This window comes from Felis catus, chromosome E2 (genome assembly GCF_018350175.1).
Source record: "Felis catus isolate Fca126 chromosome E2, F.catus_Fca126_mat1.0, whole genome shotgun sequence".
Classification (NCBI taxonomy): domain Eukaryota; kingdom Metazoa; phylum Chordata; class Mammalia; order Carnivora; family Felidae; genus Felis; species Felis catus.
Window position 1 is genome coordinate 34,478,234 of NC_058382.1, and position 22,865 is coordinate 34,501,098.

The 22,865-nt window shown below is 54.8% G+C and overlaps 1 protein-coding gene and 1 long non-coding RNA gene across 6 annotated transcripts; one reads left to right on the forward strand and one right to left on the reverse strand.

Annotated features, from left to right (window-relative positions):
- Positions 1-1,668: 1,668 nt before the first annotated feature.
- On the forward strand, positions 1,669-21,654 carry ADGRG5 (adhesion G protein-coupled receptor G5). Of its 5 annotated transcripts, none has more exons than XR_006590400.1 (13): positions 1,669-2,197; positions 7,924-8,025; positions 8,225-8,303; positions 8,694-8,783; positions 8,934-9,090; positions 9,654-9,770; positions 10,284-10,397; positions 11,864-12,016; positions 12,756-12,877; positions 13,132-13,391; positions 16,497-16,614; positions 18,682-18,960; positions 19,280-19,421. XR_006590400.1 is itself a non-coding variant. In XM_045046134.1 (13 exons), the coding sequence occupies exons 2-13, from the start codon at positions 7,962-7,964 to the stop codon at positions 20,038-20,040; spliced, it is 1,653 nt and encodes a 550-aa protein (XP_044902069.1). In that variant the 5' UTR covers positions 1,747-2,197; positions 7,924-7,961; the 3' UTR covers positions 20,041-21,654. The 5 variants fall into 5 exon arrangements, 4 of the variants coding, with proteins under 4 accessions (XP_044902071.1, XP_044902069.1, XP_006941604.1 ...); XM_045046134.1 differs by lacking the exon at positions 18,682-18,960 and adding an exon at positions 19,940-21,654 and having other exon boundaries at positions 1,747-2,197; positions 19,280-19,557; XM_045046136.1 differs by having other exon boundaries at positions 18,682-19,404.
- On the reverse strand, positions 6,546-21,103 carry LOC111558021. The gene is made up of 3 exons (XR_002738472.2): positions 20,974-21,103; positions 7,135-11,049; positions 6,546-6,681 (listed from the first exon to the last, which is right to left on the reverse strand). It is a non-coding gene; the product is annotated as an uncharacterized LOC111558021 (long non-coding RNA).
- Positions 21,655-22,865: the final 1,211 nt, after the last annotated feature.

The following is a 22,865-nucleotide window of genomic DNA, read 5'->3' on the forward strand; positions in this document are numbered from 1 at the left end:
AGATGCTTCCCTAGGGATGGTGTGTGGCTCTCCCAGGATGGGGAGAGGGAGGTGGCTTGCTGCTTCCTCCCTGCCTGGGGGGCTGAGCAAGGGACTGGCACGCCTCCTAAAGCTGAAGCATCTGGAATGTTTTATAGGGGAGTTGGAGGCAGATCAGCCTTCTCAGGGGAAGCTGGACTCAGGGGAGCTGCCCCTGAGCGCCTGAGGGATGGAGAAGAGCTGGGGTCCTGCCCAGTACGTGTGCATCCCAGCTGGGACAGAGCGGGGAGGTGGATGCGAATGTGGCAAGCCCATCCAGAGCTGGGTGGAAGCTGGACGGGGCTGGACCACGAAGGCAATCGGGAGCCACTGCTGGCTTTTGAGCCGGGGAGTATCTTGGTGGTGATTTCCAGGGTCTGGAGTGCACGGTGAGGTAAAACCAGCACTGCTACTGAGGCAAGGCTTCGTGAAGTTGGCACAGATCCCAGGTGGGAAATAGAGGGGATTTGGCGTGAGCAGGGCCTCGTCCTGAGCCCTGAGAGCAGCCTCTTGGGCTCGCAAACAGCACGAGGAGGAAGGCTGCTGGTGTTATAGCCCTAGATAGAGGTGGCCAGGAGACCTCAGAAATGAAGGGCCTGGAGGTCATGGCCTGGGTTGTGGCCACAGAAAACCAAAGTGCGGAGAAAGGCAAGGACTTTCCCAAGTCGTCTAGCAAGAGTGTGGCCATGGGTTCAGGACACAAGTGCACAGGTGTCTCTGCAAAGCCTTTACCTTGCAGCCTCTTGCAGTGGGGGAGGGAGTGCGGAACCTGGATGCGTGGACCTGTGCTCCCCTCAGATCTCGCTGCCCTGCAAGAGGCAGCTCTCTTCCCCCTTCCCAGAGAGGCCTGAGCTACCTGTGGGTGGCACTTGGGTTGATGCTGTCAGGGCCACGGGCTGGGGGAAAGAGGAGAGAGACCCTGTTGGGACCTGCCTGTCTCCTCCTTGCTGCAACCCCTTCTCATCCCAGGGGGAGAAAAATACTTTCCTGAGCCGGAATTTGCCCAGGGAGTCTGGCTGGACAAGAGAGAGCACCCTGCCTCCCACCAAAATACACAGATACTTCCCCTTCCCCTTAGGATCCTGCACAGGAAGTGGCTGGAATAGGACCGGCTGACCAGCCTACCAGCCCCAAGTCTGGCCACATTTTCTGAGCGCTGTTCCGAGCAAGACCCTGCCCCAGAGGGCTCTGCATTGGGTAATTCCGGGCCAGGCTCTTGTCCTCTCCAGACCTCAGTCTCCCCCATGTGTGAAACAGGGGAGCTTTGTGGAGCGCTTCTGGTGACTTCGCAGCATTTCCTTTTATAAGCCCCACACTACCCCATGAGGTGGTACTATCTCTCTCTTTTCCTTTTTAAAGTGTGTTTATTTATTTTTGAGAGAGAGTGTGTGTGTGTGTGGACAAGGGGCAGAGAGAGAGGGAGAGACAGAATCCCAAGCAGGCTCTGTGTTGTTAGCACAGAGCCCTACTCGGGGCTTGATCTCATGAGCCCAGAGATCATGACCTGAGCTGAAATCAAGAGTTGGATGTTTAACCCACCAACCCACCCAGGCGCCCTTACATGGTACTGTCTTATCTCCATTTTACGGAGGGGAAGCTGAGGTTCAGAGAGTTTCAGTCACTTGCCCAAAGTCCCCCAGCCAGTAAATGACAGGCTTGGTATTTGAACCCAGGCAATCCGACCCAGCCTTTGCCTGAGGTCCCGGCCATCATCACTCTCATTGATTGTCAGTTCAGGCAGGGATCATTCTCCCTTTTCTGCAGACGGGAAAACTGAGGCTGAAGAGGTGCAGAGCAGAGGCAGGTCTTGAAACCTTGTGGGGTGCCACGAGGGCCAGCGCTACCCCCCTCCCCCACTGACATCAGATATCTCCTTGAGGTACTGCCATCCCCAGGAAGTGCTGCAGGAGCTGGGGAGTGAAAGCAAGAAGTGTTCTGAGCCCAGAGACCAGAGGAAGCAAGAGGCTGCAGTGAAAGAAGAAGTGAAGTGAAGTGAGAGCGTGTTGTGTTGTGTCGTGTGGGGGCAAGGGGAGCAGAGAGAAGGGGAGGACTGAGAGCCCAAGCCGAGCACTGAGGGGAGCAGAGAGGAGGCGGCCGGCAGAGACATCCAAGTTCCCTTTTGTTCTGTGGACCGGAGCTGGGAGCCCGTGGCAACAGCACAGCAGCAGCGGCTTCACAGGTCAGCCCCGTCCAGCATCTCTATTCCCCACTCCCTCACCTGTCCTTATCCACCCGGTCCCCAGCAGGTGCCTGCCGGGGCCCAGGATTGGTGACGTCCTGGGAGCAGCAAGCTGGGGACACACCTCATTCCCTTCACTCTCTGGGGGCAACTCCAGATCCCCGGGAATGTAGAAATCTATATTTAAAAAAAGAGAGCAATTTAAACGAAGGAGCGTTTAGGCACTAGGTTCAAATCTTGGCTCCCTGCTGCGACCTACGGCAAGTTATTAGACTTTCCTGGATTGATTTCAGTTTCCTCATCTGTACAGTGGGGTTAATCTGGTAGCCTGCACCTTAGATGACATTGGGAAGGGCCTGGATGGAGTTTGTACTGGGCAAACGGGAGCTGGTGCCATTCCTCTGAGTGACCTGGACTGGAGCCCGGGGACTCTATGTCTCAGGGAAATGGCTCCAGTGCTGGCTTAGTCACAGACCAAGTGGGGCCTTGGCGTGGCCTCCCTTTCCCCACCTGTAAAACGGGGCTAATAATTGTATTTGTCAGGGCTTTCCTGCAGAGACCACAGGTTCAGTCCTCACCCAGGCTGGGGTGAGGCCAGCCGTGGGGGCTCCGGGAGCATGGCTGGCTCAGCAGGCCTGGTGCTGCCGGGGAGAGAGCAGGCTGCGGGGGGGATGCACGGTCAGCCCCAGGGAGGAAGGCAGGGGTTCCCAAGGCATATGCTCAGATGTATCCCCAGCTGGGGCTTTGGGTCAGAGCCCTAAACTTGCAGTGGGATCATGGAAATGTCTGTGTGTCTCTCTCCCTGAGAAATAGGTGTCCTTGGCTTCAGTTTACAGATGGGAAGCCCTCAAGCACAGAGAAGTAGAGTCATTGCCCCACGTCCCAGCCCAGGCACTGAATACTGGAAGTGGCTATCAAATTTGCATCTTCTAGAGGCTCTAGTCTGCACCCTGTTGTTTCCTTATCTCTCTGTTGACCTAGATAGAGGCTTACTCTTCTGTAGAGCAACCCAACCATCTTTGGGAGCCTGGGGCCCTGGGTTTGAGTCCTGGCTTGACCACGGGACTGCCGTCACCTCCCAGGCAAACTCCTGTGTGGTTTCCAGTTTCCCCACAGTCAACTGGAACCGTCTTGGACCTCAGGTAGGGGGTTTCTGTTTCCCACGGAGCTTCAGATAATGAATTGTGGGCCACGGTGAGACGGGTGAGGGTGTGGGGCAATGCTGCACGGTGGCTTCTCTGAAGGGCAGGGGAGAGGGGTGTGTTAAGCAGAGGTGAGGATTGTGATCTGCCCCCTGGGAAAGGGAGTGGTAACCACAGCTATTTGAGGGGTCTGGGAGAGGTGTCACTTCTGCTTAGACCTTGATTTCTCCAGATGGTGGTGGGGTTAGGCCCCTCTTCCCTCTGTAGACACAGAGCAGGGTGGCCAAGGGCCTGGGGAGCTGGCTTTATGGTCCAGACCCTAGAGGTCAAATCTGCACCATTGTCTGGGCCTCCATTCACACAGTGAGGGGGTAGACAAGATGACCCGAGATCTGTCTGCGCTGTTGGGTCCTCAGACTTCTTATCCGAAAAGTTTTAAATTGTTTCATTCAGCAGCTTCCTTTGTCCCCTCAAATGTTTTCCCTCCTGTCTTCTCTGAGGTTCAGAGAGGGCAAGTCAATTGCCCGAGGTAACACAGCCTAATAAATAACCAAGTGGCCAAATGAATAAGAACCAAGCACTCTGTGACTCCAAAGTCTCTATTCCCTTTTCAAAATCAACACATATATTAATAGCGTTAAGACACATGTACGACTACCCGGCAAAAACCATCACATCCCCATCTCATACTGTACTCCGGGATCGATGCAAATGGACTGGAGGTTCCAATGTGAAAAATCAAAACTTAAAAGGACGAGGAGAAACTTAAGAGAATTCCTTTGTAATGTTGGAGCAGGGAAGGCCTTTCTAGCTACAACTCAAAATCCAGAAGACCTAAGAGAACATGCTGCTAATTCTGATTACATAAAAATTATACATACAAAAAAAGACTCCTACCGGCAGAAGGACCATGTGTAATGTTAAAAGGCAAATGACAAACTAGGAAATATATTTGTAACTCACACAGTAGACAACGAGCTAATTTTCCTATTATGTAAAGAGTTTTGAGAAGATAAGGAAGAGTCGAACCTGATGTAAAAATGGGCAGATGTGGGGCTCCCGGGTGGCTCAGCTGGTTGGGCGTCCGACCCTGGCTCAGGTCATGATCTTGCAGTCTGTGAGTTCGAGCCCCGCTTCGGACCCTGTGCTGACAGCTGGGAGCTTGGAGCCTGCTTTGGAATCTGTGTCTCCCTCTCTCTCTGCCCCTCCCCCACTCACACTCTGTCTCTCTCTGTCTCTGTCTCTCTAACAGAAAGAAACATTTTTTTTTTTTTCAAAAGGGCAGATGGTGAACTTGCACACGTGGGAAATGACATCAGAACAGCTGTACTTTGGAAAGAACCAAAGACTGGAATCAACACAACTAGCTGTTCACAGGTCACCCACTGAAGAAGTTAGGGTTTATCCCTCCAACGTTAGACTATGAAATTGTAATAGTAAAAAATGGAAGCTCTAGGAACTGTTACAGAAAGCTCTCCAAGATATATTTTCAAGAGAAAAATGCAGAGTGCAGAACAGGAAAAAGTGTGCTTTTTTTTTAATAAAATGAGGAGAATCATATATATGTGCTTATATGTATTTTTTTAAGTTTATTTACTTCTTTTGAGAGAGAGCAGGGGAGCAGCAGAGAGGGAGAGAGAGAGAGAGAGAGAGAGAGAGAGAGAGAGAGAGAGAATCCCAAGTGGGCCCCATGCTGTCAGCACAGAGCCCGACACGGGACTTGATCTGTGAGATCATGACCTGAGCCAAAAACAGGAGTTGGACACTTAACTGACTCAGCCACCCAAGTGCCCCATGTGTGCTTATCTATATATGAAACTTGGGAAAGTCCACAAAACACTAATGATAGTAGTTACCTGGGGGTGACGAACGAGGAACCGAGTGGTTGGGTGACACGGGCAGCAGGGATACTTTGATTTTATGTGCTTGTGTGCTTGTTTATTGTTTATATTTGAAAGATGTAAATTCCAAAAGCAAAGAGCAAATAAAGATCGAGAAATATATAACGATAACGCAGGGTAACTTCAGAAAATACGGGCAGTCAAAACTAGTACCCAGAAGTGACCCCTGCATCTTCCACATTTTGCATATATGAAAAAATATGACTTTTACAAGGATTGGATTACACTGCTTTGCAACATGGTTTTTGTTTTACATAAGCAATATGTCACCATTATTTTTTCCATAATGCTAGTCATTTGGAGCACTAAAAAAAACTCTTAAGTTGGGGCACCTGGGTGGCTCAGTCGGTTGGGTGTCCGACTTCGGCTCAGGTCGTGATCTCACGGTCCATGAGTTCGAGCCCCACGTCGGGCTCTGTGCTGACAGCTCCGAGCCTGGAGCCTGCTTCAGATTCTGTCTCCCTCTCACTGCCTGCCCCTTCCCCACTCATGCTCTGTCTCTCTGTCTCTCAAGAATGAATAAACGTTAAAAAAATTAAAAAATAAGTAAAAAATAAAAAAACTCTAAGCATTAAAAACTTGCTTTTCCGTTTTGAAGATAACACATGTTCGTTGCAGAAAATGTGAACTATACAGAAAACATAAAGAAGAGAGTAATCCTCCTTCCCAAACATTATTAGCATTTTGGTGACCATTCTTCTAGATACCCTCCTAGGCTTAAGCATGTATATTTGCACACATTTCCATACATGTGATTATATTGTGAGTGTTATGTTCAACTTGCTCTTTTCAATGCGTAATAATATATTGTGTTCCTCTTTTATGTTACTATTGACATCATAACTTTCGACAGTGACGTGGCGATCCAGTGTACTATATTTTTGAACTTCTACTTTTGAAAAAATGACAAATTCATAGGAAGCTGCAAAAAAAATAGTAAAGATTTTGTGTATGCTTCACCCAATTAATCTGTATAATCTCCTCCTTCTATTTGTTGAAGCCTTCCTCCTGGAAACTTCTTTTCTCCTGCTCCCTTCTGGACAGGATATACCCGGTCCTGCTGACCAACCTACAACCGGGGGAATAGCTTTGTCTCTTCTCCGCTAGGGTTTCCTGTGTCCTGTGTTGTCTTTCACAAGTTACTCCCTCATTCTGTTGGAGAGCGTCCTCCAGCAGCTTTCTGAAAGAGGGCGTATGTTTTAAAATACCTAGTGATCCTCGGTTGACCGCTCACCTTTAAGAGTGCAGCACTAAAGCCTTATTGCTTGTCAGGGCTGATAACTGGGAAAGCTCCAACCTGAGTTCGGTCCTGGCCATATCACTGAGGAACATCAAAACCTCAGTAGCTATAGGATACTTTTCTTGGAATAGCCAGTTCTTCAGCAAAGAGTTTTCTCCTGGCTTAGAGCATCGTCACCTGGCTGCTGCAGGCTTCTGGAAGCTGAGTGGAGGAAGTGGTGAGGAAGGGATACGGCTTAATTTTTCTATACCTGAATGGCATCCCACCCTTGCCCTCAGGTCCTCTGGCATGCACTGTTTCCCGGGAATGAACTTTATGTTGGAATGCGGTTGAGGGTGGTAGGGTGGTGACAACAGTCCTGGGCACCCCGGGTGACAGAGGAGATCTGGGGCCCCAGCTGGTCATTTAAAAGACTCACCACCATCAATCCCCCATTTTTTTGCCTTCACCCTTCTTTTAGAGGTTCTCGATGCCTCTGGTTCTCAGGTGCTCCCAGGGCTCTAAACCTTCTCCCTGTCCCCTCCCCTTCTCCCCTCCCTCACTCCACACCTCTCCCTCCTGCAGACACTGGGGCTCAACTCTTTACGGTTGGCTAAACTGATTACCAGGTGGTCACCTGCTTGGAACCTCCAAAGTTTTGCTAACATTTCTCACCTGCTGTTGACTTCTTTCCTCTTCTGTCTTTGTGGCTTTGCGCCCGTTTATCCACTCACTCTCATTTTAGTGGAGTTTTGGGGGGTTGACATAGATTTGCTATAGTTAAGCAGACGTTTATTGGTTTATTTTAAAACCACAGAAAATGAAGGCTGAGAGGGACAGACCCCTGCCCAAAGTCACACAGTGAATTAATGACACAGCTCAACAGGGTTACCTGTTGCTTGCTCCCAAGCAACTTCCCCCTGGGTGAAGTCAGCGCCCTGGAGAAGCCCCCAGACAGACCATTGTTTTGGGAGGGAGAGTGACTCAGGCAAAGCTGGTAATGATGGGCATTTCTGAACAAACAATCTGGGATTCTTGGAGTCGCAGAGACCAGGCTCAGGGAGCCTAAAGCAGAGCAAGCCCACTTGCTCTCTGAGCCTCAGTTTCCTCATTTGTGAAATGCAGGAGTAAGGAGGATTAATTAAAATGCTACATGTCTTGGGATGCCTGGGTAGCTAGCCGATTAAGCATCGGCCTTCGGCTTAGGTTGTAATCTCATGGTTCTCAAGTTCAAGCCCCACATCAGGCTCTCTGCTGTTAGCATTGAGCCCGCTTTGGACCCTCTGTTCCCCTCTCTCTCTGCCCCTCCCTTGCTTGTGCTCTTTCACTCTCTCTCAAAAATACATAAACATTTAAAATATATATATATAAAATGCTAGATGTCCTACCTTTGGGACATGCCGGACACCTAGAAGTTAGAGCTCACTCTTTTACCATGGTGACAATGGCATGCATCTTTTCCAGGTTGGAAACTAGTTTTTGGAAGAGACTGGGAACAGGACATGGATGACCACAGGGTCTTTTTCCTCTGCCTGTGCCTCATGATTGCTCACAGTGATACAGTGGGTAAGGGGGTGCTGCTGAACTGGGGGGCAATCTGAGCCCGGGCCCGTGGCTGTGATGTGAAAGGGGGACGACCCAAACCAAAGGAGCTTGAAAGAGGGCACTGAGGTCTCCCGGGGCAGCAGCAAGGCTGAGGCTGTGGTAGAAGGGCCCAGAGGCTGTGGGGACAGAGGCTGATGTGGAGGCGTGACCTGCCCCGCAGAGGAGTCCCAAGAACCCCTGAGCTGGATGGAGAACCTGGAGAGGATGTCCAGGAGCCGCAATGTGACTTCGCTTCGTGGGTGAGTTGGGCGGCCCTCACCGCCCCCCTTGAGTCAGCTGTGCCTCCCACCCCCAGCTTGCGCCTTGAGTCAGTGGTCCAGGGTTGTCCAGTGTAGACCATTAATCCATTTATTCAACATTCAGTTATTGAGTACCTACTGTGTGCCCAGCACGAGGCTTGGAAGATGCAGGTTAACTATGTCCCTGCCCTTATCAAGTTTGCTGTCTGGTTTAGGGCCTTTAACTATGGATGCCATGAAATCGGGTGCAGAATCGTGGGTCTCTGCATTTTCCTGGGAAGGAGTTGCAAAGCTGGACCGAGCTCTCTAATGGTCTCGCAGCTCTGGGTGAGGGGATGGTGCTGATGACTGGCCAGGGGGAGCACAGGGACTATGTGGCATTTCACTCAGTCAGCAGAAAAAATCCAGAAAAATCTTCCTGAAGGAGGTGTCCAAAGACCTGGACCTGAATCAGGAGATGTGGATGAGTGGGGTGGAGAGGTAAGAGTGTGCCAGGGACACTGTGTGTGCAAAGGTCCGGAGGTAGGGGTAGCAGATGTGGGCTGGGGGAGGCCCTGCCCTTATTGGCTGTCTGGGGCCCCTCTTGCCCCCACGCCCACTCCAGACCCTGGCCAGCTCTCTCACCCTCAGGCTTATCCGGGGCCTGGAGTGCAGCCTGTTGAACACCAGCTTCGAGGGCAAGAACCTTACCTTGCAGACGCACAGCATCCAGACACTGGCCTTCAAGCTGGGCTGTGACTTCACTGGCCTCGCACTGAGCAGTGCGACTCTGGAGCGGGTCCCCCAGGTCAGAGGGGGCCAGGAGATGGAGGGCAGCCAGGGTCTCGACCCTAGAAATCCTCCAGGGGCTTCAGGTCTGGACTTTCCCCCAACTAATCTGGTCTGCCCTAATAGCTGTGAGTTGCCTCTTCTGTAAAATGGGGCTGACATTCCTCACGTGAATGGTGGAAAGAGAGGGTGCTCTGTGGCCCCTCAAGGGCAATGTCCTCTTCCTGCTTCTGCAGGTCCCCGAGGGGAGGCGGCAATGGGAGAGGCCAGGGAAGCCAGGGTCCTTGGAAGACTCTGGTGTGATTCCTGCTGACCGTCTGGGCGCTGAGGGCTGACGAGCTCCATCCCCAGGGGCCCCAGTTGGGTGGGGTAAATCGAGGCAGGGGCAGCCTGGAGGAAGGGCCTGGGATCTCAGGAAGTTGGGGAGGAAGTACAGCCTGGGAGGAGAGGGCTCTGCAGGTGGAGGCTCCTAGGGATGAAATGCCCCAGGGAAAGAACAGGATGGGAAGGCTTCACAAGGAGTGGGGAGCAGTGGAAGCGTTGGGGCCGGGTGTGGCTTAGCCCGTCCATGGCTGCCCGTAGGCCTCGGTGCCGCACGCCATGCAGTTCCCGGCAGAGCTGACCCAGAATGCCTGCAGGACCCGCCCCAGGGAGCTGCGCCTCATCTGCATTTACTTCTTCACTGACTACTTTTTCCAGGTCAGTGCCACACGGCGGCCAAGCAGGGTAGGTGCTGGCCCCTTCCTGCGGGCACTGCGGGCATCCGTACCATCGCCTGGCCTCTGCACAGGGACCAGCACCAGGTGGGACCAGCCCATTGTGCAACCTGAGCCAGCCGCTGTCCTTTCTGGGCCTTGGTTTTAGGAGAATGGTGTTGGGGGTGCAATTACAAGAAATCTACCATGGATGTGTCTGTCCCTAGATGGGAGACAGACAAAGGTGTTTTTAACTTTGGCTTTGAAAGTGAGCGAGGACAGATGGAGGCTGGAATGCACTGAATCCATGGGGGAGAGGTGGGGGGTGAGTGCTGAAGGGACAGCTTTCCAGGTGGAGGGGACAGCATACGCAAAGGCTAGGAGGCTGGCCCACATGTGAAGGCACACTGCTGTGCTCACCCGGGGGAAGGGGCTGGTGAAGGGGGGCTCTCGGACCTCAGCCGGGGTCTCCATGCATCCATCCTAACTCCAGTCAGCCCTTCTGCTGTCCTTCCAGAGTATCAACTCATCTTTGCTCAATAACTATGTCCTGGGAGCCCAGCTGAGTCACGGACACGTGAATAACCTCAGTGAGCCGATCAACATCAGCTTCTGGCACAACCGAAGCCTGGTACTGTTGGGGGTGCCCCCATTTCCACCTCACCCCTGCCCCTTGTGGCTCCTGTTGAACTCTGGCTCAACTAAACCCACACCCGTGGAAGCATTTTGAAAACAAACCGTTTCAAATCGATCACAGTTTGAAAATTCCTGTCAAAGGAATCAGAGAGAGAAGTTTTGCTTAATTTTTTTTACTTACCACATTAGGCAGGATTCTTTGAGTTGCAAGTGATGCAAAGCCAAGTCAAGCCAGCTTAAACACAGAAAGGATGGGCTCATGCAGATGAAATGTCCAGGGCTGTCCAGCTTCAGGCCTGGCTGGATCCAGGGGCTGATGCAATGCCATTCTGGCTCAGCCTCTTTCCATCTCTCAGCAATGGTTTCCCATCTTGGATCTCTACTCTGGTAAGATGGCAGCAAAAGTGTTGGACTTCCATCCCCTCTTCCCAGGAGGCTCTTCCTCATTGGTGCAAACGAGGGTTCCAAAATGGAGTCCTTAGGGTCCAGCTGGGTCATGTGTCCATCCCTGCACCATCACTGCACACAGGTGGATGGGACGTGTGGATTGGCCAGGCCTGGGTCACACGGCTTGGGGACCGGGCTGGATTCATCTGATCTGCCATGGGGGCAGGTATGGGTCTTCAAGGGAAGCTCAGAAGCTGATCCTGGAGTGAGGGAGAAGGGCTGCTGGGTGAGCACAAGCCCTGGTGTCTCTGCTCTCCTGGCCCTGGCATTCCAGAAAAGCCCAGAGACTCTACATTCTGCCCTGACTTTCCGTCAGCTTCATGAGACTGCTCTGCACTCTCATTTTCTCCATCATCCTTCCCTTACTTTCCTCTGAACCTTTGCTCCCGCAGTTCCCTTTATCTGGATTGCCCTCGCTCCACTTCTGCTGAGATCTGACGTGTCCTCAAAGACCTCAGTGCCCCAATCGTCCCTTCCCTCCTTGGGACTCCCCTACCCCTTGCTCAGTGGTTTTCCATGGCACTTTCTGTGTCGTTCCTCCCACCCCACCACCCCCATGGCTCAGCATCAGGGTTGTCTGTGGATGAGTCTCTTTCCCGCCCTGGGCAGTACACCTGCAATATCGTTGTTCCCCATGAGGAGGAGGGGAAAGGGCACAGTTGATTGTAGAGCACCTACTGTCCAGCCAGAGCTGGTCACTCAAGATTCCTCACTGCCCATAATTTAATACCCTCTTTGAGAAATTGTGTATAGAGGATCCCATTTTACAGATGAGTAAACTGAGGCACAGAGAAGCTTGGCAACTTGCCCAGGTTACTCTGAGAGTCCATAGTGGAGGTGAGTCTGGAATCTGGGTCCGTCTGGCCGAAGTCCAGCCAGTGCCTTGTAAGAAGTTGACAAGGGTGCAGTTGAATCAGCTTTGGCCCCCACAATTTCCAGACTCTGATCCACGGCCCTCCCCCATACCCCACACCCCGTACCTCCTCCATACCCAACTCCACCGTCTCCCCTTAGGAAGGCTACACAGCGACCTGTGTCTTTTGGAAGGAAGGAGCCAGCAAGGATCACTGGGGGGTCTGGAGCCCCGAGGGCTGTCGCACAGAGCAGCCGTCACCTTCCCAGGTGCTCTGCCGCTGCAACCACCTCAGCTACTTTGCTGTTCTCATGGTATGTGTGCATCCAGTCTGGGTGATGGGAGTCAAAGCTGTAAAGGACCCCATGTCTAGGCAAGAGGAGCAGGGCATAGGCAGGTGCAAGGGACAGACAATCCAACTCAAATGGGCTTAAGGAGAAAAAAAGAGAAACGTATGAACTCCTGTGGCTGAAGAGGCTATGTTGGGCTTCAGACATGGCTTGATCAAGATGTTCAAGATCACCAAGACAAGGCTCTACATCTCTCATGTGTGTTTGCTTTGTACTGGCCTGGGCTTCAGATGGAATTTCCCTTCAGGATAATTATACAGCTGCTAGCAGATCCTGGCTCGTGTCCTACTAGCTTTTAGGCCAGTAGGCTCTAACTGGCTCTTTCCCAATTCTGCCAGCTAGTTTGGGGATTGAGTCCCACCGGCCTGGAGTGTGTCACATTCCCATCCCTCAATCAATCACTGTGGGCAGGAGGAGGGAAGGCTCTGATAAGTCAGGCCTGGTGCACTGTCCACGCACAGTGTCCATATATGTCTATGTGCATAGACAGCAAGGCAGGGGAGGTTCTCATAGAGAGAGGGGAGATGGGAGTTGAGGGGGGCAAAAGCCACCATATCTGCCAGAGCCTTTTCTTTCAAGTCAGGACCATGGTAGGCTTTGTGGTGGGGCAGGGGAGCTTGGAGATGAGATCTTAGCAGGTCCCTGTGAGTGCCGGGAGGGCATTCCCATGCTTCTGTCCTCCATCCCCCCTTCCTTCTTGCAGCAACTCTCCCCGGCCCCGATCCCCGCAGAGCTGCTGGTGCCTCTTACGTACATCTCCCTGGTGGGCTGCAGCATCTCCGTCGTGGCCTCGCTTCTCACTATCCTGCTGCACTTCCAAGCCAGGTACTCCCCTGCCCCCATGCCAGGACCGCCCACCCGCTGCTGCTCAGCACCCCTCCTTATCCAATTGATCCCCCAGAGTGGGGTGGACTTCTCCAGGGGATGGGGGCAGGAGACCAGCCTTGCTGTGTGGCTGCCGTTGGATCCCCGCGACCTCTCAACCTCAGTGTTCCCATCATTGTGTGTCCGTGAGCCCAGGGGGTGGCACTGCCTGGGTGACGTCCCCAGGCCACGGAAGGGCATGCTCCCACCCGCAGGAAGCAGGGTGACTCCACAACACACATCCACATGAACCTGCATGCGTCTGTGCTGCTCCTGAACGTCGCCTTCCTGCTGAGTCCTGTGCTGGCCAGGGCCGGGGCAGCATGCACAGCACTGGCGGCCATCCTGCACTTTGCGCTGCTCAGCTGCCTCACCTGGATGGCCATCGAAGGCTTCAACCTCTACCTCCTCCTGGTGCGCGTCTACAACATCTACATCCGCCGATATATGCTCAAGCTGTGTGCAGTGGGTTGGGGTAAGCAGAGCCTCCCTCCCCTCTTGCTTCCTGAGGGTTCCAGCCACACAGGCAGTCTACCCTCTCCTGCCCTTCTCTTTCTCCTCTTCCTCATCAAAGCGACCATGAGCACTGATCATCATCCCTGCCAACGCTCACCACTACTTTCTACACTGCTATTCTTACCGTCGGTTCTACTTCCAAACCTCCATGGCGACCTCCACCCCAACACCTCCATCCCCTCCACCCCAACACCTCCATCCCCTCCACCCCAACACCTCCATCACCTCCACCCCAACACCTCCATTCCCCCCACCCCCAACACCTCCATCCCCTCCCACCCCCAACACCCCCATTCCCCCACCCCCAACACCTCCATCCCCTCCACTTCCAATACCTCCATCACCTCTACCTCCAACACCTCCATCCGCCCCTCCCCCAACACCTCCATCCCCTCCACTCAAACACCTCCATCCCCCGCACCCCAACACCTCCATTCCCCCCACCCCCAACACCTCCATTCCCCCACCCCCAACACCTCCATCCCCTCCACCTCCAAACCTCCATCACCTCCACCCCAACACCTCCATCACCTCCACCTCCAACACCTCCATCCTCTCCACACCTCCAACATCCCCAACACCTCCATCCCCTCCACAGCTCCATCCCCTCCACCCCCAACACTTCCATCCCCTCCACCTCCAACGCCTCCATCACCTCCACACCTCCATCTCCTCCACCACCAACACCTCCATCCCCTCCACCTCCACACCTCCTTCACCTCCAAACCTCCAACATCTCCAACACCTCCATTCCCCCCATCCCCAACACCTCTATCTCCACTACCCCAACACCTCCTTTCCCTCCACCCCCAACACCTCCATCCGCTCCACCCCCAACACCTCCATTCCCCCCAACCCCAACACCTCCATCCCCTCCCACCCCAACACCTCCATCCCCTCCACCCCCAACACCTCCATCCCCTCCACCTCCAACACCTCCATCCCCTCTACCTCCAACACCTCCATCCGCCCCTCCCCCAACACCTCCATCCCCTCCACTTCCAACACCTCCATCCCCTCCACTTCCAACACCTCCATCACCTCCACTCCAACACCTCCATTCGCTCCACCCACAACACCTCCATCCCCTCCACCCCCAACACCTACATCCCCCCACACCGCCAACACCTCCATTCCCACCACCCCCAACACCTCCATTCCCCCCCAACACCTCCATCCCCTCCACCTCCAACACCTCCATCCCCTCCAGAGCTCCATCCCCTCCACCCCCAACACTTCCATCCCCTCCACCTCCAATGCCTCCAACACCTCCACACCTCCATCTCCTCCACCACCAACACCTCCATCCCCTCCACCTCCACACCTCCTTCACCTCCACATCTCCACACCTCCAACATCTCCAACACCTCCATCCCCTCCACCCCCAACACTTCCAATCTCTCCATCCCCACAACCTCCATCACCTCCATACCTCCAACATCTCCAGCACCTCCATTCCCCCCACCCCAACACTTCCATTCCCCCCACCCCCAACACCTCTATCCCCTCAACCCCAACACCTTCATTACCTCCACCTCCAACACCACCAACACCTCCACACCTCCAACATCTCCAAAACCTCCATTCCCTCCACCCCAACACCTCCATCCCCTCCACACACAACACCTCCATCCCCTCCATCTCCAACACCTCCAACACCTCCATTCCCCCCACCCCCAACACCTCTAACCCCTCTACCCCAACACCTCCATTCCCCTCACCCCCAGCACCTCCATCCCCTCCACACCCAACACCTCCAACACCTCCAACATCTCCAACACCTCCACACTTCCAACATCTCCAACACCTCCATTCCCCCCACCCCCAACACCTCTATCCCCTCTACCCCAACACCTCCATTCCCCTCACCCCCAGCACCTCCATCCCCTCCACACCCAACACCTCCAACACCTCCAACATCTCCAACACCTCCACACTTCCAACATCTCCAACACCTCCATTCCCCCCACCCCCAACACCTCTATCTCCTCTACCCCAACACCTCCATTCCCTCCACCCCCAACACCTCCATCCCCTCCACACCCAACACCTCCATCCCCTCCACACCCAACACCTCCACACCTCCAACATCTCCAACACCTCCATTTCCCCCCACCCCCAACACCTCTATCCCCTCTACCCCAACACCTCCATTCCCTCCACCCCAACACCTCCATCACCTCCACTCCTCTAACACCTCCATTCCCCCATCCCAACACCTTCATCACCTACACACCTCCAACACCTCCATTCCCCCCATCCCAACACCTCCAACACCTCCACACCTCCAATATCTCCAACACCTCCATTTCCCCACCCCAACACCTCCACACCTCCACACCTCCATCCCCTCTACCCCAACACTTCCATCACCTACACACCTCAAACACCTCCATTCCCCCCACCCCCACACCTCCATCACCTCCACACCTCCACACCAACACCTCCACACCTCCAACACCTCTAACAGTTCCTTCCCCCCCACCTCCATCACCTCCACACCTTACCTCCAACACCTCCAGTACCATCACTTCCAACACCTCCACCATCACCTCCACCTCTAACACCACCATCACTTCTGCCATCGTCTCCACCATGTCTACCTCTAACACCATCAACTCCACCACCACCACTTCCATCACCACCTCTGACTCCACCATCATCTTCACCACCACCTCCATCACTACCATACTCATCCTCGTCTTCACCACTATCTCTGGCATCACCATCATTGGCACCTCTATCGCCATCCTAGCCCTTCTTTAGCATCTCTGTTTCCTCACAAGTTCTCCCAACCCTCCGTCCCATTAGCTCGATCTCCCCACTGCTACTGCCATTGCCATCCCACCCTAGAGTCCTCACAAACATCATCTTGGAGAGCTGTCTCCTCTCAGACCTCCGGGTTACGTGCTTGGAAGCTGGACAATATGGCAGGGACTGGGGGCTCGGAACAGTCCCTTTCCCTCCCCACTTGCTCAGTGGGATTCTGTTTTAGCAGCCCCAGGGACCCATGATTTCTCTGGGGTCACCTGACAGATGCTGAGAACTCTGTCTCATCCCTCAGGGGTCCCAGCCCTCCTGGTGCTGCTCCTTCTTATTGACCAGAATTCAGTGTATGGACCTCACACAATCCCACTCTTCGACAGCCGGGGAAATGGCACGGGTTTCCAGAACAATTCCATGTGAGTACCTTCAGGGCTGTGGCAGGCTCTCTGGCTCTGGTGGAAGGACCCAGGGGCTCTGAACAGGGTGTGCTGTAGGCAGGACACTGGCTGTGGGGCAAGCAGGGGACCAGGACTCAGAGAGGGGGTGGTTTTCAGGGGCCTTTGCCACACCTTCTGCTGGATCCCTGAAGCCTCCTGCAGAGGCAGGCTCTCGTCCTAGGCCAGCTAACCCTAGGGAGCCCTGGCATGAACTCTGGTGCTTGCTCATGGGCCTCCCAAGCCCGGGTAGAAGGCCCTCCACCTCCTGGCAGCACAGAGGTCGGCCCAGCACCCCCTCCCACTCTCAGACCTCACTGGGGGAGCTCAGCCTGCGCCTGACTCTGCTGTCCTTTCCTACCACCTTGCTGTGCTCACTCAGCCTCCTGCACCTACCGATATGTGCCTGGCATAGCACTGCCAGCCCACAGACCCTCCTGGTCAGAGAGAGTGCTGCAAGGGCTGGGACATCCCAAGGACAGGGCTCACGTGTGTGTGTGTGTGTGTGTGTGTGTGTGTGTGTGTGTGTGTGTGTGTGTTGGGGGGCCTGGGGGTCTGGGGGTCTGGGGGCCAGACTCTGTTGCTTCTTCCTGTGCTCTCAGACATTAACCTTTCTCTTGTTATGAAGTTTCTAACAGCCAATGTAGGGAGAATAGCTTAATAACCTCCCGCCGACCTAGCTCCAGTATTCGGCTGTCCATCCTGCTTTCTTTCCTGGCTGACACAAGCTCAGGACTGCTGAGGGCCAACTCTGTGGCAGGCCTCATGAATTATCCTGTTTAAGCCTTGCAGCAAGGAGTGGGTCCTGTTGTCAGCCTCTGTTTACTGTTAGGGAAACTGAAGCACAGACAGCTGATGAACCCTGCCCAAGGAAACCCAGATGGTCAATGGCAGAGCTGGGACTTGGCCACAGGCAGGATGGCTCCAGAGCTCGGCCCCCCAGCCTCCAGGAAGTGAGGACTCTGGGCACCGAGTGGAAGCAGAGTGGGGTTCATTCCTCACGGCAAGGGTCAGGCTGCTTCGTCAGAGGAGGTGTGACTTGGGGCTCCTTAACCATGTAGTTTTTTAAAAAAATGTTTTAAGAATTTTTATTTATTTTGAGACAGAGAGAGAGAGAGAGAGAGAGAGAGAGAGAGAGAGAGAGAGAGAGACAGAGCACGAGTGGGGGAGGGGCAGAGAGAGAGGAAGACATAGAATCTGAAGCAGGCTCCAGGCTCTGAGCTGTCAGCACAGAGCCTGATGCAGGGATCGAACTCATGAACCACAAGATCATGACCTGAGCCGAAGTCAGACGCCTAACTGACTGAACCACCCAGGTGCCCCTCACCATGAGTTTTAATATAATATGTGCTGTGTGCCCTGCAGTGGGGACAGGAAGGACATTATTGCTGGGCTGTCAGAGCACTCCCCACTCTAAGGACCAGCTTCTCCCAAAGCTTCTTCCTTCCTTCTCCTTTCCCTCTCATCTGGCTTCATGACTTTTATTCTCCTGCATTTAAAAGACCCTTCCTATGTAGATATGTGTGCCTGAACACAAAAAGCAATAACAAAAAACCACCCTTGAACGTACACCAGTGCCCGCTGACGGGACACTGGTTAGTAAATTGCGATAGAGCCACCCCTGCTGGACTGCCACACTGTGGTGAAAAGGAATGATCCATGACCACACTCAGTCCCTTGGATAAATCCCCAAGATCACACTCAAGAATGGTGGCTGCCACAGCAGGGGCTCGAGCAGGCGACTGTGACAGGGACACAGGCATTGAGCCTGGGACTTCAAATCCCACCTTTGCCTCTTACTAGCGCATGTTCCTAAGCCAGAGCCTCAGTTTCCTCATCAGCAGGACGGGGATGGGGATGCACCTGCCTCATGGGGTCATCATGAGAACTGAATGGGCTAATCCACGGAAAGCATGGGACACGGTGTCTGAGTGGGTAAAAGGTACCACCTGTCTTGCAGGTGTCCTGGGGAAGCAAAGGGCATGAAGCCCTCAGGGAGGGTCTAGGAGCAGGGCTGGGGCCACTGCCAGGCCTCTGTTCTTTCCTCAGTCCTCGGTGGCATCTTCCTGCTGTTTCTTCTCTGCTCCTCGGTCCACACGTCACCGTGAGTGCCCCTCCACCAGGCTGCCCCGACTTGCAACAGCTTGTTTGCTGCTCAGAGCCCAGCATGTCGGCCCAGTCTAGGTGGCGAGGGGTCCACTGCACAGAGATGCTGATTGGATGGTGATGACCGTGTGGCGGGTGGGAAGAGGAAAGAGGGCCCCCGGGCCAATGATCTGACAGTATCGTACAAGTTGGCGGTTTGGCTGGCCGTGGAAGGGGAGAGAGGTAAGACGTAGAAAGGAGAGGAAGAGTCTTCAGGTGGGTTAAGGCATGGAGGCATGAGAGAGCCCTGTGTGGCTGGGAAGGAGAGCTTGGGGGGCTTGAGGTAGGAGGCTGAGGTGGCAGGTGGGGCCTAATGTGGTGGCCTGGCTGGAAAGCTGGGCCCAGAACTTCACCACACGTGTGGTCGGAAAAGAAACAACGGGTCTGGGCCAGGAGACAGGCCCAGGTTCAGGAGCCCATCCAGAGGCCCAGAGACCAGGATCTCCTCCCCTCCCTGGCCTTGGGAGCCACACCGACCCTGAACTTCACCCCTCCTCTACAGATGCTGGGTGCGGAGCCCCTGGGTGCACAACATCTTGGTCATGGGCTATGGTGGCCTCACATCCCTTTTCAACCTGGTGGTGCTGGCTTGGGCGCTGCGGGCCGTGCGCAGGCTGCGGGCGCAGGAGAAGGTGCCGGGCACCCGGGCCTGCCGAGATAGCGTCACCGTGCTGGGCCTCACCATGCTCCTGGGCACCACCTGGGCCTTGGCTTTCTTCTCCTTTGGTGTCTTCCTGCTGCCCCAGCTCTTCCTCTTCACCATCTTCAACTCGCTGTACGGTAGGGCCCGCGGGAGGCGTGGAAGAAGCCCCAAGGGGAGTGCACAGCGGCAGGTGGATGTTTAGCCCGAAGGGCTTCAGGCCAAGGGGGCAAGTCAGGGGCTGAAATCCAGCTCCCCTGCCAAGCTGGTTTGGGGGCTCCTTCTGCCCATGGGAAGGAGCATGTCCTTCTAATTGGCACAAAGGCGCCTTCTGGCCCAGTGGTGGCTGGTCCTCCAGCTTCTACGCTCTGCCCCTTCTGGCTTCCAACAGTAAGGGGCCCTAAGAATGACTCCTGGGCCTCAAGGAAGCTCAGCTCACCCCCAGCGAGGAGATCCCTGGATTCGGGGTGGGGCGCCACACTGCTCCTGCCAGTGTCCCCCTGACCAGTCTTTCGCTTGCAGGTTTCTTCCTCTTCCTGTGGTTCTGCTCCCAGAGGTGCCGCTCGGAGGCAGAAGTGGAGGCAGAGATGGAGGCGTTCAGCTCCTCCCAGACAATGCCGTAGTCTGGGCCCGCTGGCCCAGAACCCGTAGCCTCTCTGGCTGCCTGCAGCCCAAGACTCTGGCTCCCACCAGAGAAGGTGGCAGGCCAGCTGCTGGACACCAGAAGCCCCTGTGCCCTCCAGGGAGGCTTCCCTACCTCCATGGCTTCCCCGGGCCCAGAGGGCAGGGCATTCTGCCCCGGGACAGGTGCAACCCCGCTGGGGGTCAGCAAACTTTACTGGGGTGCCTGGGCCCAGGGTACCTGGTCAGGCCCATGGGCAGAGCACTGGCTTGGGAGTCAGGAGGCCATATTTCGAGGCTTGGCTCCGAGTCTTACTGTATGACCTTGGGCCTGTCATCTCCCTGACCCTGGATTCCACATCTGTGACATGGGGCAGATGGCTTCGGTCCTGCCTAGCCCAAGAGCTTTGTGAAGACTGAGTAAAACCAGGGAAGAAGGTCTTAGTGGGCCCCATTACTTCCAACTGCCTGCTGGGGGCGGGGTCTCTGCCAATCTGCCCTGGATATTTCCTGCTGGGCCCTGCCACCTTCCTTCTGGGGAGGGCCAGACCACATCTTGGCCCAGGGTCCCCAGCCCAGAGCTGAGTCTCACCCAGTGTCTGAGACCTCACCAGCTTATGCCTGAGGCTGCTTTTCCTTCAGTCCCCCCAAATTATGATGACCCACAACTCCAGGCCTGTTCTTAAAGATCAGGAAGTCCAGTCCTTCCCAGAAGCTCCTCCTCCAGTGCTCCCAAGACCCCTATAGGCCATGTAGAACAGAAGCTGGCGATAGGGCTTCCTGGGGATAGGAGGGCAGAGCCTCTTTCCCCTCCACCTGAGCCAGCTGGGCCTGTGACCTGGGTATTTGATGATCGGTTAGGATCGAATTTCCCGTGGTAGGCGTGAGGGTATGGATTCTAAACCCAAGCTAAGGCCACAGTTGTAGAGACCTACCTTGACCTATCCGTCAGACCAAGAGGGGGAGGGCTCACGAAGCCAGCTGCATTCCCAGGATGCACACCAGAGGGCGCTGTTGGCCTGTGCTCAGAGGCTGTTGGCTCCAAAATCCATCTGGAAATGTCACCTGTCTGTGGACTTGACACACAAGCTGCAGAGGTCCTGCTTCCAGAACTGCTCCTGCTGAGGGACCAAAGAAAGAGTTCTCACACCGTTTACATGGCCATTTCTCTCTTTTCCCAAGGCAGCTGCCGGTTCTGGCTCTTCTGGGCATATCCGGCGCTAAAGCCGTGGGCTGGGGTAGGCTCTCAGGGCGCCACCCCAGGCCGTCAGACAGGTAATAATGGCTGTGGAGGGCGTGGCGAGGGAACTGGAGCTGGATCCCTTTTCTCCCGGGGGGGGGGGGGGGGATCTTCTGCCCTCTGCCCATTTCTTGGTGCAAATAGCCCTTCTCTGGGTGGTGAGTTCTGTGGTCTCTAGAGCCAGACTGCCTGGGCTCAGATGGCTCTGCCACTTGCCAGCTATGTGACAAGCCACTCAAGTTCTCTGTGCCTCAGTTTTCTAATCTGTAAAATAGGGGTAGTAGTAGGGGTGCCTATTTTGAAGATGAAAAAAAAACATATAAAGAGGCTTAGCGCGTAGCAAGTGCTCAATAAACGGTTATCATTGTTATCATTAGTGTTTTTGCTATTATTATTAACAGAGTCACCTGAGAGGGCATGCCATTACTAGGCACAACCTGCTGTCCCTCAGCTTCATCACCTCCTCCCCCACTTTCCCTAGAGTGGCCTCTGCTCCGACTTCAGAGTGGCCCCCCACCTCTATCAGGGTGATGTGGGTCCCCATCCAAGTCCCCTGCCTGGGGTTGGCCCAGTCCTGAGTGGTACCAGGCTCCTTAGGCCTGGGGGAGGGGGGCTCTCATACTAACGAGGGTGCTGAGGGATCAGGGCAGGTTCCCACTCCTGGTCTCAGACAGCTCCGGGTCTGTAGCCCAGTGAACAAGGGCCTTGCCTGTGACTTGGCCCACCCCACTAGTTCAGGCCCCACCTCTAGACCCTACCAAGCCCAGGGCTATATCCCAAGGGAGGATGTGGCCACAGTGGCAAGGGGTCGTTCTGGTCGTTCCAGAAAACAGGCCCAGGCATGTGGCCCTGAGCACCATGGGGATCAGTTCCCAGAAATGCCCCTCCCGGGTGTGGGGGCAGGGATGAAAGAGACCTGCTGGACCTCCCTGCCCTCCCCTCACTCCCAGCAGGGTCCTGGCCTGGCCCAGCCTGGGGACTGGGCTCAGATCTCCGGGGGCTTGCAGGCCAGTGGGGAGATGGACCGGGTAGGATGACAAATGGATGCCGTGGGGCCGCAAACTAGAGGTGTCTGCGTTGTTTAGATGCTGCCGCATCAGGAAGGCACAGTGTGTGCGTGAGGGGGTGGGGTTTGAAAGCAGGGTTGCCAGATAAAATACAGAATGCCCAATGTGAGAGACATATACTAAAAAATTATTCACCGTTTATCTGAAATTCAAGTTTAGCTGCGAATCCTGTAACTGTCTCTCTATCATGCTCCCCCTTTCTTTGGCTGTCTGGCAACCCTATTACAAAGGAGCACTGGCTTGGGAGTGCAGGGTATGCACTCTTTGCCCTTCAACTGTACCCCAGATGTGCTGACTGGGGAGCCCCTCTGCCCACTGAACAAACCCTGCACACTCGGGCTGACTCAGCCAGGCTTCTCCTCGGTGCTCCCCTTACCTGCCAAGGTCGCCGAGAGGGCGCTCGAGGAGTCGGCCTTGTGCTGCACCCCTCCACCGCTATCCACCTTGGCCCAGCCTCCATCCCTGCAGAGCCTCCTCCCCGGCCTCCCTGTCTCCTCATTCCCATCCTCCTTTCACTCAG